This window comes from Salvelinus sp. IW2-2015, linkage group LG9, assembly GCF_002910315.2.
Source record: "Salvelinus sp. IW2-2015 linkage group LG9, ASM291031v2, whole genome shotgun sequence".
Taxonomy (NCBI): domain Eukaryota; kingdom Metazoa; phylum Chordata; class Actinopteri; order Salmoniformes; family Salmonidae; genus Salvelinus; species Salvelinus sp. IW2-2015.
Window position 1 is genome coordinate 17380371 of NC_036849.1, and position 16773 is coordinate 17397143.

Here is a 16773-nt window from a genome sequence, read left to right on the forward strand (position 1 = left end):
GGATACAACGCGGATCAGTCTTTTTGACAACTCAACTGGTTCATTTACGTAATGTCTGTCAGAGTTTATCACCAAATGTTATAATATAGCTACATTTATGAAACACGGTGGAATTTATAATACGCGTGATACAGGAAACGATTGCCAGTTTGTATCATTGCGCATAGGCAAAATCGCATAACTGCCAGCCGTGATCGAAGAATCAGAGTAGATTCTGTGACATGTCATTGTCAAAGTAGTTTATTTGCACAACAGTAATAGTTTATTGTCTCTAGCCTACTTATAACCTGCAATGCGGCTCTCACTCGCATGCCTCACAAAGGTATGCCTATTCTATCAATTATTGCTTGCAAGTAGACACGTGTGCGATACTAAAATGTGGAAATATTTGCAGAAAGTTACTGGGAGAGTGCTTAGTCATAGACCAAAAAAAACAAGGAGGAGGGGTATTTGAGAAAGCATTCTATTGGCCGCTAGAAACTGAGATTTTTTTTATTAGCGTTAGGAACTTGTAATCGTTGAACGCCAGATCTGTCTGAATACTATGGCAACTCAAACAAAGGTGAATCAATGAGGAAAGTTCAGTACGATATGATAATATTGTATTGTTATCACGTGAACTGATTTATTTTTCTCCCCTTTAGCCCATACTTCATGGATATTTCAGGAGTTCATGTTCTTGGAGGGTTCGAATTGGTAAGTTCCTATGTAGTCTTCTACATCTCTGCCTACTTTACAGCATTAGAAAATTGTCTGGCTTTGACCCTGGAAAGAAATAACCTACTTTGCTTCCTCCAGCTTTTGCTCTGAAAGGTATTGAATTTGACCAAGTTCCAGTCAATCTTATCAAAGATGGGGGTCAGCAGGTAACTTCGTCATACATCATGCTTTTTCATCAGGTAGAGGTAATTAACCTCTATAATGGTATATTAGATATAATGTCCTCACACTGTACCTATTGTATATTTCAGCTTACAGACCAATACAAGGCATTAAACCCTATGCAACAAGTGCCTGCTGTCCAAATTGATGGCATCACCCTGTCACAGTCGGTGAGTCCAATAATGTTATTGGTTTGTCACTGTTAACAGTTATGTACTTTTGAGATACTGATAAAAGTCAAAAGAACCTCAAATCTAGCTCCATATTCCCAAAATATAACATTGACTACTGACAATAATGATAAGACCTATCCACTCACACTCAGCTGGCAGTGATCCAGTACATTGAGGAGACCAGACCAGGACCCAGGCTTCTCCCTGCAGACCCAAAGAAGCGTGCCCAGGTGCGCATGATCTCTGACCTCATCGCCTCCGGGATCCAGCCTGTGCAGGTGAGGGAATTACAGCACAAAGAATGTGGGTAAACGAGAGAAAAGAATACAACAAATTGAAAGCACACCAGTCCACTGCAGATCTCTGACCTTGTTTGCAAAACAAACTAGGTTTACTGTATGGAAGGAAAGCAAAATCAAATGGCAGAACCTCAGACATGCTGACATCATGGTTGAATGACCATTGCAACAATTATGATGGTGATGACTGTAGAGGTACTCAGTCATGACTGATCATTTTGTATTTCAGAATTTGTACGTGCTACAGAAGATTGGAGCAGAGAAGTTGCAGTGGGCGCAGCATTTCATCCAAAGAGGTTTTGAAGGTGGCTAGAATAGCCTTACATTCAACATGCCACTATAGCTCATCTCCAGACAGCCATTACAGGCCTGACTCCATGTCACTGTGTGTTTCTCCTCAGCCTTGGAGCCAATTCTGAAAGAGACGGCTAGCAAGTACTGCGTAGGGGACGAGGTGAGGGGACACTCGTTCATCACATAAAAACACAGTGGCAGTGTTAAGCTAAGTATCTCAAGTTAGGTTTTTTATTTTCACACGCACAAGTAGAGTGAAATGCCTTTCTTGCTTGCTCATTCCCAACAATGCAGTAATCAATATCAGTAGTACAAAAAAAAGTAGAACAAAAATACACGAGAAATAGAAATAAGAACACAAGAAAGTAAGCTATATACAGGGTCAGTGCCAATACCATATTTACATTGTGCAGGGATACTGGAGTGATAGGGTTAGATTTGTATAGGAGTAAGGTGACTAGGCATCATGGATATGATAAACAAGAGTAGCAGCAGCATACAGTGCCTTCAGAAAGTATTCATACCCTCTTGACTTATTCCACATTTTGTTGTTACAGCCTGAATTCAAAATGGATTAAGTAGATATTTTTCACACCCATGTACACACAATACCAAATAATGACAATGAAAATGTTTAGACATTTTAGCAAATTTATTGAAAATGAAATACAGAAATATCTCATTTACTTAAGTCAATACATGTTAGAATCACTTTTGGCAGCAATTACAGCTGTGAGTCTTTCTGGTTAAGTCTAAGAGCTTTGCGAACCTGGATTGTACAATATTTGTACATTTATTTATTTTTATTCTTCAAGCTTTGTAAAGTTTGTTCTTGATCATTGCTAAATAGCTATTTTCAAGTCTTGCCGTAGATGTTCAAGCTGATTTAAGTCAAAACTGTAACTAGGCAACTCAGGGACATTCACTGTCGTCTTAGTAAGCAACTCCAGTGTATATTTGGCCTTGTGTTTTAGGTTATTGTTCTGCTGAAAGGTGAATTTGTCTCCCAGTGTCTGTTGGAAAGCAGACTGAACCAGGTTTCCCTCAGGGATTTTGCCTGTGCTTAACTCAATTCTGTTTTTTCTATCCTAAAAAACTCCCTTGTTCTTGCCGATGACAAGCATACCCATAACATGATGCAGCCAACACCATGGTTGAAATATGAAGAGGGGTGTGTTGTATTTGCCCCAAACATAACACTTTGTATTTAGTACATAAAGTTCATTCGACTTTTTTTGGGGCAGTTTTACTTTTAGTGCCTTTTTGTAAACAGGGTGCATGTTTTGGAATATTTTTATTCTGTACAGGCTTCCTTTTCACTTAGTATTGTGGAGTAACTAGAATGTTGTTGATCCATCCTCAGTTCTCCCATCACAGCCATTAAACTCTGTAACTGTTTTAAAATCACCAATGGCCTCATGGTGAAATCCCTGAGCGGTTTTCTTCCGCTCCAGCAACTGAGTTAGGAAACACACCTGTGTCTGTGTAGTGACTGGGTGTATTGATACACCATCCAAAGTATAATTAATAACTTCACCATGCTCAAAGGGATATTCATTGTTTACTCCTGAACTTATTTAGGCTTGCCATAACACAGGGGTTGAATACTTATTGACTAGACATTTAATCTTTTAATGAATTTCAAAAAATGTCTAAAAACATAATTCCACTTTATATTATGGGGTATTGTGTGTAGGCCAGTGACACAATCTCAATTTAATCCATTTTAAATTTAGACTAATAACAAAATGTGGAAAAAGTCAAGGGGTGTGAATACTTTCTGAAGGCACTGTATATGATGATTGTACAGTATGTGAATGTGTGTAAAGTCAGTATGGATGTGTGACGTTGTTCTACAGTAGACCTCACTAAGTTGAGGAATTCTTGATTTAACTAAATAATGTTTACCTCTTAGATCTCCATGGCAGACATCTGTCTCGTCCCTCAAGTCTATAATGCTGAACGGTAAGGCACCCTCCATCATTCAGTCAGAACTGGAACAGAAAAACACCACAGCATGAGACAAATTTTACACTGAACATACAACCCAAATGAAGAGACTTTTTACATTTGCCAAACAGGTTCAAAGTGGACGTTGATCAGTTCCCAACTATCAAAAGGCTAAACCAAACCTTAATGAAGGTAGACGCTTTCAAAGTGAGTCATCCATCTTGCCAACCAGACACACCTGCTGACATATGTACATGAGAACCCCTCTGACATCTACAGGAGCCAGTTGTGCCATCATCATTGAATACTTCAATAAAATTCTTTGATATGAATCATTTGGTTTCAATCTCGTGACTTGAAATAAGACTAAAATAAAGAATGTTTGGGTTAAGACCATGTATTACTTGTATGATGAGAAGTTGAGTTTGAATATGTACATTTTAACCTCTGATACAGCACGTTCCCCCATCTTGACATATGCCCAACATGACACTGGAACATAGTGGATTTGTGAAGATAAATACAATAGAAAACATGAAAGTGCCCAATACCAGCCCACTGGTATACACATGAGGAAAGTGGAAATGGCTGTCTGCTCTTTGTTTAATAATTGGTTTAGCAAAATAGCTGAAGTTCAACTAATATCATGCAGAAGTTCATTAACCCATGCTTAAATTTTTTAAATTAAATAGAAAGTTCTTTGCTTTCAACACACATTGGTGAGAAAATATCTAGAACACAGGAGAGATGTTGTTTGTTAGATCTGGTGCCTATACCATTTCTCAGATGGGGAGAATGCCACTTAAAAAATCAATATAAAAAAGTTAACAACCCATAATGTAATGTCAGACACCTGACAACAGTGTGATTAAAAAGGCATAACTTGCACCATAATTGACAATCAAAATCCCCCTCCAGGAAAAGAGCAAATCAGGCTAGACTACAGCCTTCAGTGGCCACAATAAAACTGTTACTGAAGACTTAATTACATCTAAGCCTAATGTAACAGAGCCATTACACAGAAGAGCAAATACAAAGGACTCAACAGTCCCTGTATTAGTTCTGCCCATGATACATTCACTCATATCATTCAGAATTTGTAAGCCAGACACAGGGATAAAAAGTCAAATTTTCCCCCCTTATTCCCCATAAGGCTGTTATAGTCTCTCCTTAAGGTCCAGTCTCTTATCTCCAGGGATCTCCACTGTGCACTTCACTGTGTCATTGAAGAAAATCCCGGCGCAGTCTGAGCCCCCAAACACCAGCAGAGTGCTGTGGGTGTTGGTATGCTCGCCCTGCTTCTGTTTGACAGTGTCTGGGAGGACAGAACCTCCCAGGTTGATCATGCTGTGTCCGGCACGAGGCTTGGCGCAGAGCAGAGGGGATACCACTGAACTCCACATACTGGTGTCTGAAAAGAACCTAAAACAGATTTTTATTCATAGAATTTGAAAATGAATGATGCTGGATTACCATTTTAACTTTCTTGAAAACAAGATAGGGCTGGTTGAGGGTGTATTCACCCACGTTGAAGATATGGATGTCCTGCAAGGCACCAATAGCACTAGAACCTCCACTGACCAGCATCCTGTTGTCTGATACTGGCAGTGCTGCATGATATCTGATCACACAGACGAGATAGGGCAACGTTATCAAAGTAAAAAGGCATTTCTACATCAATCCAGACATCATTGTGTAGATTACAGTAATAAATATAAGATTAACAAATAGCATAGAATTAAATCAGTCATTTAAAAAAGAATGGTCACAATATTGGTCTGTGTGGCAATTTAGAAATTGTTTTTCATCATAGCAAATACATGTTGATGTCCTAGATATCCAAAAGATGAAAAAAATCAGATAGGCATTGCGTTTACATATTACAAGGTTGAATAAAATCATCCTCGAGGCAGTGATGGCATGATCTCATATTTCACAGCTGTGTACTCCAAAAAGCCTTTTGCTAAAATAAAGAAAATTGCATTTGAAGATTAAGTTGTAACTAGCTTTGTGTAGAGTAATCCAAATCACTACTCTTTGTCACAGCCTTACCGAGATGCAAAATGTTGAGGTTGTTCAGGTAGGTTGCAGTCTTCCTGCCACCAAAAATGAGCAACCGGTTGGACAAAAAAGTAAACATAAAAACTGTTTGTTAAATAAACACTGTCGTCCTGTAATGGTTAAATACATTAAGCAAAGTATTGTAATAGCCCAATGCCTCTACAGAAATATAATCAAGGAACATTGACCCAATCCTAGGTAGAGGTCAGATCCCTCCACAATGGTTTGGTACCAGAGCTCAAACTCTGGGTTAAAAATGTAGAGCGTTACTGTAGGCCTTGTCTCCAGGACAGCAGCTTGGATGGCACAGGACAAAATAGGGCATTTTAATAAGATGGCACAGGACAAAATCTCTCCCAATTGTTTTACACAAGTTATCAATATTAGGAAACAGTCGACTCATCTCACCTATTTCCATTTTCCATTGGGAGTCCTCACAGCGGGTTTGGTCATACGCTCCTCCAATGACAATGACCATCTCGGGATCACTCAGACACATGTTATGGCTTCAGCGCTTTGATGGACAAACTGAAAATAAAATATCCTTAATAATTTATATACAATAGAATATCTGGCATTTGAAATAAATTACTTATTTGATTGAGAATTCTGACCGGCTCTGCAATTTGTCTTCATCATTCCAGTCTTCTCCACAACACTGTTCTCTCTAGATAGTTTCCTTTTCATGGGACTAGATGTCACGACTTCTGCCGAAGTCGATGTCTCTCCTTGTTCGGGCGGTGTTCGGCGTTGCCGGTCGACGTTGCCGGTCTTCTAGCCATCGCCGATCCATTTTTCATTTTCAATTTGTTTTGTCTCGTTTTCACACACACCTGGTTTTCATTTCCCAATTACTGGTCATGTATTTAACCCTCTGTTTCCACCATGTCTTTGTGTGTGATTGTTATTTGTTGAGGTCGGTACGTTTCAGGCTGGTTTTGTCTGGGTGCTGTTTTCACCCGTGTTTTGTGGCAACCGTTATTGTTCGCACATTGGTACTGTTACTTGTGCTATTTTTTTAAGTAAAGTGCGTTGTTCACTCATCGCTGTTCTCCTGCGCCTGACTTCGTGTACCAGCTACACCCACCGCCTGACACTAGATGCTTAAGCAGTGTCCTTCTGAGTGGTAATAACAGCTTCAGGGGTCCATCCGAAGCGACCCCTTCCCAATCACTATCCGTCTGGGGGTCTTATTTTTCAAATGCCATGAAGATAAACGCATAGGTGCAATTTCTCTCCCCTACTTCATGGCCGTGGGAAGATGTTTTGGGTGCTGTCGACAGTCTGCTGATTAGTATTTTTCTCCACTCATACAGGAATAATAAAGGCCTAGTGCACTAATTTGGTGTGATTTGTTTAATTGTATTGTTTTTTTGTTATATACAGTACCAGTCAAAAGATTGGACACCTACTTATTCACAGGTTTTTCTTTATTTTTACTATTTTCTACACTGTAGAATAACACATGGAATCATGTAGTAACCCAAAAAGTGTTAAACAAATCAAAATATATTTTATATTTTAGAATCTTCAAAGTAGCCACCCTTTGCCATGATGACAGCTTTGCTGCCAAGAGGAATGAAGTACCTGTTCAGTGTTTCATTCATAATGTGATGTGTGTCACAATAACAAAACTGAACAAAAATATAAATGCAACATGTTTTATGAGCGGAAAGAAAAGATCCCAGAAATGTTCCATATGCACAAAAAGCTTATTTCTCTAAAATGTTGTGCACAAATTAGTTTACATCCCTGTTAGTGAGCATTTCTCCTTTGCCAAGATAATCCATCGAGCTGACAGGTGTGGCATTAAACAGCATGATCATTACAGGTGCACCTTGTACTGGGGACAATAAAAGGCCACTCTAAAATGTGCCGTTTTGTCACACAACACAATGCCACAGATGTGTCAAGTTGAGGGAGCATTCAATTGGAATGCTGACTACAGGAATGCCCACCAGAGCTGTAGCCAGAGAATTTGGCCTGGTGCAATTGGGACAATCTGCAGTTTTTTTGTGGATAAAAGATGGGACGCCAAACCTTTTTTGTCCTCTGGTCCTTTTGCGAGTCACCCCTTCAGTTTTTCAGGTAGCTATCAGGTTTTTGGTTGTTTCATTTTTTTTTGTGGGCATGCAGCAAACCCCCAATTTCAGCTAACATTATTCCCAATCTTTATCCTTGCAGTTCACAGCAGAAATGTTTTCGGTGTCTTACCCAATATTAGACCTCTGAATTAATCCGAGGTCCTATATTGGGCTATCCCATCTGGACAAGAGGAATACCTATGTAAGAACGCTGTTTAATGACTTTAGCCCAGCATTCAACACCATAGTACACTCCAAAATCATCATTAAGCTTGAAGCCCTGGGCCTGAACCCCGCCCTGTGCAACTGAGTCCTGGACTTCCTGACGGGCCGCCCCCAGGTGGTGAAAGTAGGAAACATCACCTCCACTCCGCTGATCGTCAACACTGAGGCCCCACAAGGGTGTGTGCTCAGCCCCCTCCTGTACTCCCTGTTCACCCATGACTTTGTGGACAAGCATGCCTCCAACTCAATCATCAAGTTTGCAGACGACACAACAGTAGTAGGCTTGATTACCAACGATGAGGAGACAGCCTACAGGGAGGAGGTGAGGGCTCTGGGAGTGTGGTGCCTGCAAAACAACCTCTCACTCAACGTCAACAAAATAAAGAAGATGATCGTGGACTTCAGGAAACAGCAGAGGGTGCACCCCCCTATCTACATCGACGGGACCGCAGTGGAGAAGGTGGAAAGCTTCAAGTTCCTTGGCGTACACATCACTGACAAACTGAGATGGACCACCCACACAGACAGTGTGGTGAAGAAGGTGCAACAGAGCCTCTTCAACCTCAGGAGGCTAAAGAAATTTGGCTTGTCACTTAAAACCCTCACAAACTTTTCCAGATGCACAATTGAAAGCATCCTGTCGGGCTGTATCACCGCCTGGTACGGCAACTGCACCACCCGCAACCGCAATGCTCTCCAGAGGGTAGTGTGCAACGCATTACCGGGAGCAAACTACCCGCCCTCCAGGACACCTACAGCACCCGATGTCACAGGAAGGTCAAAAAGATCATCAAGGACATCAACCACCCGAGCCACTGCCTGTTCACCCCGCTATCATCCAGAAGGCGACGTCAATACAGGTGCATCAAAGCTGGGACCGATAGACTGAAAAACAGCTTCTATATTAAGACCATCAGACTGTTAAACAGCCATCACTAGCACATTAGAGGCTGTTGCCTATAGGCATAGGCTATAAATAACTGGCCACTTTAAGGAATGGAACACTAGTCACTTTACTAATGTTTGCATATCTTGCATTACTCATCTCATATGTATATACTGTTTTCTATACTATTCTACGGTATCTCATTCACTTAATGCTTTACATATCTTGCATTACTCATCTCATATGTATATACTGTATTCTATACTATTCTACTGTATCTTAGTCCGTTCCGCTCTGACATCGCTCGTCCATATGTATATAGTCTTAATTCATTCCTACCCTACATAGATTTGTGTATATTGGGTATATGTTGTGTAATTTGTTAGATATTACTCGTTAGATATTACTGCATTGTCGGAGCTAGAAGCACAAGAACTTCGCCACACCCGCAATAACATCTGCTAATCATGTGTATGTGACCAATAAAATAAAATTTGATTTGATTTGTATCTCTTGTAGCAGGTCCAATCGCCATTGCCACCTAGCGCATGTTCCATTGCCACTGCCAAACAACTCACGGTATTCGGTCTTGGAAGAATGGGCGTTCTTATCAAACAAGACAACCATCTCAGATGATGTTCTGGTTAGCCAGGATGTGAAGCCACAGAGGATTGGTACTCTGTCTGCCCAAACAATGTACATTAGACCTACATTCATTCTAATTAATAACAATTGCAAAAATGCCCATACAGTGGATTTCATATAATGGGCATACCAAATTGGTGAAGTGAAATGAAAAAACTAACTTGTTTCAAAAAATTATAAAAAATAAAAAACAGGCAAGTGGTGCGTGCATATGTATTCACCCCCTAAATAAGATCTGGTGCAACCAATTACCTTCAGAAGTCACATAATCAGTTAAATAAAGTCCACCTGTGAGCAATCTAAGTGTCACATGATCTCAGTATATATACACCTGTTCTGAAAAGCCCCAGAGTCTACAACACCACTAAGCAAGGGGCACCACCATGCAAGCGGCACCATGAAGACCAAGGAGTGCTCCAAACAGGTCAGGGACAAAGTTGTGGAGAAGTACAGATCAGGGTTGGGTTATAAAAAAATATCAGAATCTTTGAACATCCCACGGAGCACCATTAATTCCATTATTAAAAAATGTAAAGAATATGGCACCACAACAAACCTGCCAAGAGAGGGCCGCCCACCAAAACTCATGGACCAGGCAAGGAAGGCATTAATCAGAGAGTTAACAAAGAGATCAAAGATAACCCTGAAGGAGCTGCAAAGCTCCACAGCGGAGATTGGAGTATCTGTCCATAGGACCACTTTAAGCCGTACACTCCACAGAGCGGTGCTTACGGAAGAGTGGCCAGAAAAAAGTCATTGCTTAAAGAAAAAAATAAGCAAACAAGTTTGGTGTTCGCCAAAAGGCAGAGACCCCCAAACATATGGAATATGGTACTCTGGTCAGATGAGACTAAAATGTAGCTTTTTGATCATCAAGGAAAATGTTATGTCTGGCACAAACTCATCAGCCCGAGAACACCATCCCCAAGGTGAAGTATGGTGGTGGCAACATCATGCTGTGGCGATGCTTTCCTTCAGCAGGGACTGGGAAACTGGTCAGAATTGAAGGAAATGGATGGCGCTAAATACAGGGAAATTCTTGAGGGAAACCTGTTTCAGTCTTCCAGAGATTTGAGACTGGGAGGGAGGTTCACCTTCCAGCAAGACAATGACCCTAAGCATGGTTTAAGGGGAAACATTTAAATGTCTTGGGATGGCCTAGTCAAAGCCCAGACCTCAATCAATTGAGAATCTGTGGTATGACTTAAAGATAGCTGTACACCACCGGAACCCATCCAACTTGAAGGAGCTGGAGCAGTTTTAACTTGAAGGAGCTGGAGCAGTTTTAACTTGAAGGAGCTGGAGCAGATTTAACTTGAAGGAGCTGGAGCAGTTTTGAAGAATGGGTAAAAATCCCAGTGGCTAGATGTGCCAAGCTTATAGAGACATACCCCAAGACACTTGCAGCTGTAATTGTTGCAAAAGGTGGCTCTACAGAGTATTGACTTTGGGGGCGATGAAGAGTTATGCAAGCTCAAGTTTTCTGTTTTTTTTGTCTTATTCCTTGTTTGTTTCACAAGAAAAAATATTTTGCAAATATTGTGTAAATCAAGTGATACAAACCCCCAAAAAATCTATTTTAATTCCAGGTTGTAAGGCAACAAAATAGGAAAAATTCCAAGGGGGGTGAATACTTTTGCAAGCCACTGAATATAAGGTCTATATTGCCTGTTTTGAAGGTGCATTACTTGGGAGGGAGATTGGAATGCTGACCTTGTCCAAGAGGCAACAGAGAAATGGAGGAGTGGAGTGTATGGGAAGATTTTGCTCACTGTTTGTGAGGTATGGTCTCCAGCTTGTCGTTCTGTACATTTTCAATATATGCTGAACAAAATAAAAGTAACATGCAACAATTTGAAAGATTTTACTGAGTCACAGTTCCTATGAGGAAATCAGACAATTTAAATAAATGTATTAGGCCCTAATCTATGGATTTTGCATGACTGGGAATACAGATATGCATCCGTTGGTCACAGATACCTTTAAAAAAAAATGGGCCTCAGAATGGACCTCAGGATCTCATCATGGTATTTCTGTGTATTCAAATTGCCTTTGATAAAATGCAATTGTGTTTGTCTGTAGCTTATGCCTGCATGCTGACCACCGCTCGCGTCGCAAAATAAATGTACACATAAATCATTGCACCCACTGCTTGCGCCAGGCGCTAAAATAGAACTTGGGTCTATTTGTGACACATGATGCGCTGCAAGTCCTGCCTCTCCCATCTCCTCATTGGTTTTGAAGAGTTTCTACCCACGTGGGTGATTGAAAGATGAACTTAGGTCCACACTCCACTCCAGTTGGCAGTGGTAATGCACCTCAAAGTTAGTTGCCAACCGCCATATAAAGTCCAAAGAAGAAGCCTGAAAGTGAGATTACTAGAAACATACTCAGTTTACCATTATCTGTGGATTAATTGTCAGAGTAGAGGACCTTGTGCATTTCAGGTAAAATAACAACCCAATGTTTATATCCCAGGACAAATTAGCTAGCAGCAGCAAGCTAGCTAGCAAAATTGCCATAAATGTTTAATGCTTTTCAACCTGTCCCCAAATTAATATAGTTGGTTCAGAGTTTGTTTTGATATTTCAACCTGCGTGTCCTTATCGTGTCTGGTGTGGGTGGACAAAATCAACATGCGCACGGTCTGGTCAGCATGTACACCGCTCGCACGAGCATTGCAAAATAAATGTACACATACATGTTATTCAATCATTGTACCCACACTGCTCACGAGCGTCAACAAGCATCTGCGTAGCCAGGCGCTAAAATAGAACTTTGTTCTATTTGTGATGCTTGACGCGCTTACAAGTCCCGCCTTTCCCATCTCCTCATTGGTTTTTAGGAGCGAGGTCCATACAGAAATGATTTGTCGAGATTGGTATGGAAGAACTTGACTGGCCTGCACAGAGCTATGACCTCAACCCAATCGAACACCTTTGGGATGAACTGGAACGCCGACTGCGAGCAGGCCTAATCACCCAAAATCAGTGCCCAACCTCACTAATGCGCTTGTGGCTGAATGGAAGCAAGTCCCCGCAGCAATGTTCCAACAACTAGTGGAAAGCCTTCACAGAAGAGTGGAGGCTGTTATAGCAGCAAAAGGGGGAGACCAACTCCATATTAATGCCGATAATTTTGGAATGAGATGTTCGAAGTGTCCACATACTTTTGGTCATGTAGTGTATATGCTTTCAGTTCAGAGGGTTGTTGCACTTAGGTTTACACCAATGCTTTCACATAAAGCCAGCCATTACTGTAACAAACATATGCACCCCAAAAGCTTTGATCAATATATTAATTGGCTGAGACCAAGCTCTCTATACTTGGCTACTTCATAATACAATGACACAAATGAGGCAGAGCTGTAGAAATGTAACATACTGTAATGCAAATGAGACTCTTTATTGTGAAAACTTATAACAGAAACACATACTGTATAATACAAAGCTGAAACTTATTTTCAGTTGCCTTATATTTTAGCAGCACAATTCATGATCTTTGGAAACATGCACAACACAGACGGATGAGGTACAAACATTTTTGGAAATTACGTGTGGGCGGCTATAATCAAATTTAGAACATGATTAGGTGCATACAGCGCTACACAACACATATGCACATCACAGAAACAACACTCAAAATGATCTTCCTTTACAGAGATTGGTACATAACATTTTACTCTAAAAAAAGGGACAATCCAAGTCACACATACTAACAGATTCAAAATATTTCTCTATCTACAATAGTCTCATGTGATTGTCCACCAAGATCAACCCATCGCCTGACAACCTGCTAACTAAATAGGGATTTGGCAATGTAAATATTGAATCAATTTTACATAAAATAACCTTTTGTGCTAGGGATGGCTTTTATTTGTCAATAAGACAGGCGGTAACCATTTGCTTTAGGATTGGACTCAGAAAAACATCCAATACACTTTCATTAACATAATTACTCATTCCAATCACAATATGCAGAAGAATAATGGAATTGTTGTACAGGAATATTGTTTAAGATACTGCATTGGGATCATCATACAATTCAAGGTGACATAAAAAAAAAAAATTGACATACATGAAGTACACACCAACATTATATGATATCAAACAATGTGTAGACACAAAAAGAAAACCTCCCAGTTCTATGGAGCACCTCTCCTGTTTATGCTTTTGACCGAGCAAATCCTCTTTCTATCAGTGTTCCCTGATTGCTGCCACCACTGAAATTGTGTCTGAATAAAATCTATACTATATATAGAATATATATCTTGAAAATATGGGCAATTTGCCTTAACTCACTGCACAAAACTTTTAAACACACCAGAACATGGCACAAACACAAAAGCTTCATAAAATATTGCTCTATAAACACAGTAAAACACATGAAAAAGTAAGTAAAACACATAATTCTCTGGTCCTCTCAGATTTTAAATGTAGCCTTAGAGCGAGCAACACCAGCTGATTGTGATAAAAAATATATGCACCTATAATTAACCCAAAATTATTCTATGGAATCAAAAATAGATATCATAATTATTTGAAGCGAAGTCATACATTCATATGCAATAGTGGACTGGATCCTCAGGCACTGTAATACACCCTATAGTACAGAGTCTTATTTCGCCATAGTGAGTAGGAGTTATCAAACTTCAGAAGGTAAGTGCCCTCGCCTGGATACTCATGACTGCCACCTTGCACTGCCATGTGACTGTCCTGACGATACACAGGTAAGATTTCCCCTAGGTTGGAGTTGGCCAATGATTTGGACCCCTTCTCAACATCCCCTGTGTTGACAGGTCCTGCAGGAGTCAACAAATAGTCTTCAAGACAACAACCTCAACTAGATAAATTACAGATCTGAGATCAGTTATCATCAAAGACATTGCCAAGACTTTCAGATTTTGAAATATAAAAAAATGTGTTGGTAACTAAACAATTTCTAACCAAAAGAGGAGATGCTTACTGACCTTCTAGCTCATCTTCCTCATCTTCATCATCACTGGATTCGCTGATGTGGACCGTGATGGCCCGGCTGGTAACAGGGGTCCAGTCAAAGTAGATTCCAAAGCCTATGTCATAGCTATCTGTGGCAAACTCCCAGCACACCCGCTTTCCCTCAGGGACAGTTGGCACATGTACTGTCATAATGTCTCCTCTGTACACTGCCACCACACTGTCCTTCTCCAGTCGCAGCTTGGCCTTAAGCTCCTTCATTGCCATGGACGTCCACGTGGAAGGAGGCTTTAGCGGGGGCATTTGGACTAGAGCAACAACCATAGACTATATGTGAGGACAACATGGGAACCAAACCTGAGCAGTGTTCAAAATGTGTGTGATAGTGGAGTATCACACAATTAGAGATGCTTTGTCAAATGTACATTTTCAGCATGATCATTATGTTATCAGTAAGTTGCAATACAAACATCAGACTCCAGAACATGGATGAAAGATATGAGTTATCTTAAGTGTCAGGAGTTGTGAAACACTAGTGTGTCACCTTTTCTCTCTCCAGGGTTTTGACTATTCCCACTTCGGCTGTTCTCCTCAACATCTCCCCCCATGGCCTGCTGCCCACCAGGAGCCTCCTGATTAACCTGAAAACACACACATGCAACAAGTCTGTAGGTGCTTGCAGTATATTCATTATTGCCAAGTCATTTTTTAGGCAGACATGATGTTTACCTCAGCTGGCTGGTTGAACCCCTCTGTGTCATTCCTTACATCCATATCAGGGTTGCTTATTGGGTGGTTGGAGTTATTTGAGAGATCTGTGCTCTGGAGCCTGTACACAGACAGATGACCATTCTAATAAAACGTTTAATCACAATTCAACATGCAATGCAATTGTGCTTTGTGAGGCATACATAAAAAAAAAAAAATGGAAATGCATTACAAATATTCAACATTTTTGTAATGTATTTAAATTGTATTTAGGTATGTCACATGTTTCAGGAATGAAGTACTGTAGCTAAAAAGCTAAATATCAGAGTAGGTATATCAGCAACAGGTGAGTTACCTGTCTAGAGGATTGGTCTCCCAGTTTTTCGACGTTATCCCAGGGAAAGAGGAAGCGGACAACGCTGTCAATCTGGATTGAAGCTCCGATGTAGCCTCTAATTTCTCCATCGCTAAAATGAATGGATAAACACTTTTCAGTCTCGCTCTAGGGGTGTGTTCGTAAATTCACTCTGGCTATCTTCACTTTTCAGAGCTCTCGTCTGTGTGCCAGAGCGCAGAATAACTGACGAATTTACGAACGCTCAACATCCGTTTAATATGTCCGGTGTCAGTAAACATCGGCAAAAAAAATGCGTCATTAAAATGTTTCCAGCAGCATATAGTCACCAACGCTCTGAATAACCAGCTCTGCTAGGGCGAGTAAAATGGTCAGAGTGATGTGTTCTCTCATCTGTGTCTGGAAGTAGCTAGCAAGCTAGCCAGTTAATTTGCGAACGCGGAGGGCACATTGATCCCACCCTGGCACTCCACATAGAATTTAGGGAAAAAAACTAAATCGCGTACTGTATTCCCTCCTCCCTATTGCACATACCTGTCTTCAGCACTAAAATGCAGGTTACCATCATATTAGAGGAGAATGTCTGGAAGGCATTCAGTTCATGCATCAAATAAAAACAAATACAGAATGAAACACACAAAAAAATGCTGTATAGCATTGGAAACCAAGACTGTTCCCTGGGCGTGTCTGCCGGTTTTGACCAACAGAAGTGACTTTTCGAAACAGGATAACATACACAGCAGGTTATGATAATTAGGTTAAGGTTAGGAAACGCGTTAGCTAAAATTGTCCCCGACGCGACTTGGAACATATAGCTACAACCAGGTCTGCCCTGAGAACGGTTTCCACTAATACGATGCTGCCTAGCTAACGTCAAAATCAGACTGATGCGCGCGCGGTTACAAAGTTACATTGCTAGCTATCTGTTTGGTCATATAATTTCAACATTTGTAACCAATTTGGTTGCTAGTTGCAAGCTGCGGAGTAATGACTGCACCCTGCTGAGCTGGACGTATGCTAGCTAGCTAGTATAGCTTTCTTGAAAATTGCTAGCTAGCTGGTCGGATGATCTTCTGACATTCTTTGACACATTGTCACTTGTCAACAAGTTTTTAATAAATAAATAAAAAACCTACCTCAGATAATCATGTGATAATGATTTGTTGGATTCCTGCTTGGTTAGTTTCAAGGTTTTCTCCGGAAATGTAGCTAACGTTATCTGTCAACTCCGTTCAGACTGCGCAGAAAAATCCCCG

General features: G+C 40.6%; 2 protein-coding genes across 3 annotated transcripts; one reads left to right on the plus strand and one right to left on the minus strand.

Moving 5' to 3' along the window:
- The first annotated feature begins 39 nt into the window (after positions 1–39).
- gstz1 (glutathione S-transferase zeta 1) lies at positions 40–3930 on the plus strand. Of its 2 annotated transcripts, none has more exons than XM_023994539.2 (9): positions 40–322; positions 645–696; positions 799–866; positions 972–1052; positions 1208–1333; positions 1584–1659; positions 1756–1808; positions 3564–3613; positions 3730–3930. In XM_023994539.2, the coding sequence occupies exons 1-9, from the start codon at positions 293–295 to the stop codon at positions 3854–3856; spliced, it is 663 nt and encodes a 220-aa protein (XP_023850307.1). In that variant the 5' UTR covers positions 40–292; the 3' UTR covers positions 3857–3930. The 2 variants fall into 2 exon arrangements, with proteins under 2 accessions (XP_023850307.1, XP_023850308.1); XM_023994540.1 differs by lacking the exon at positions 40–322 and adding an exon at positions 453–562.
- A 9484-nt stretch (positions 3931–13414) lies between these two features.
- Positions 13415–16758, minus strand: LOC111968718 (protein TMED8). The gene is made up of 6 exons (XM_023994541.2): positions 16654–16758; positions 15518–15629; positions 15184–15283; positions 14999–15095; positions 14469–14762; positions 13415–14300 (listed from the first exon to the last, which is right to left on the minus strand). The coding sequence occupies exons 2-6, from the start codon at positions 15625–15627 to the stop codon at positions 14083–14085; spliced, it is 819 nt and encodes a 272-aa protein (XP_023850309.1). The 5' UTR covers positions 15628–15629; positions 16654–16758; the 3' UTR covers positions 13415–14082.
- Positions 16759–16773: the final 15 nt, after the last annotated feature.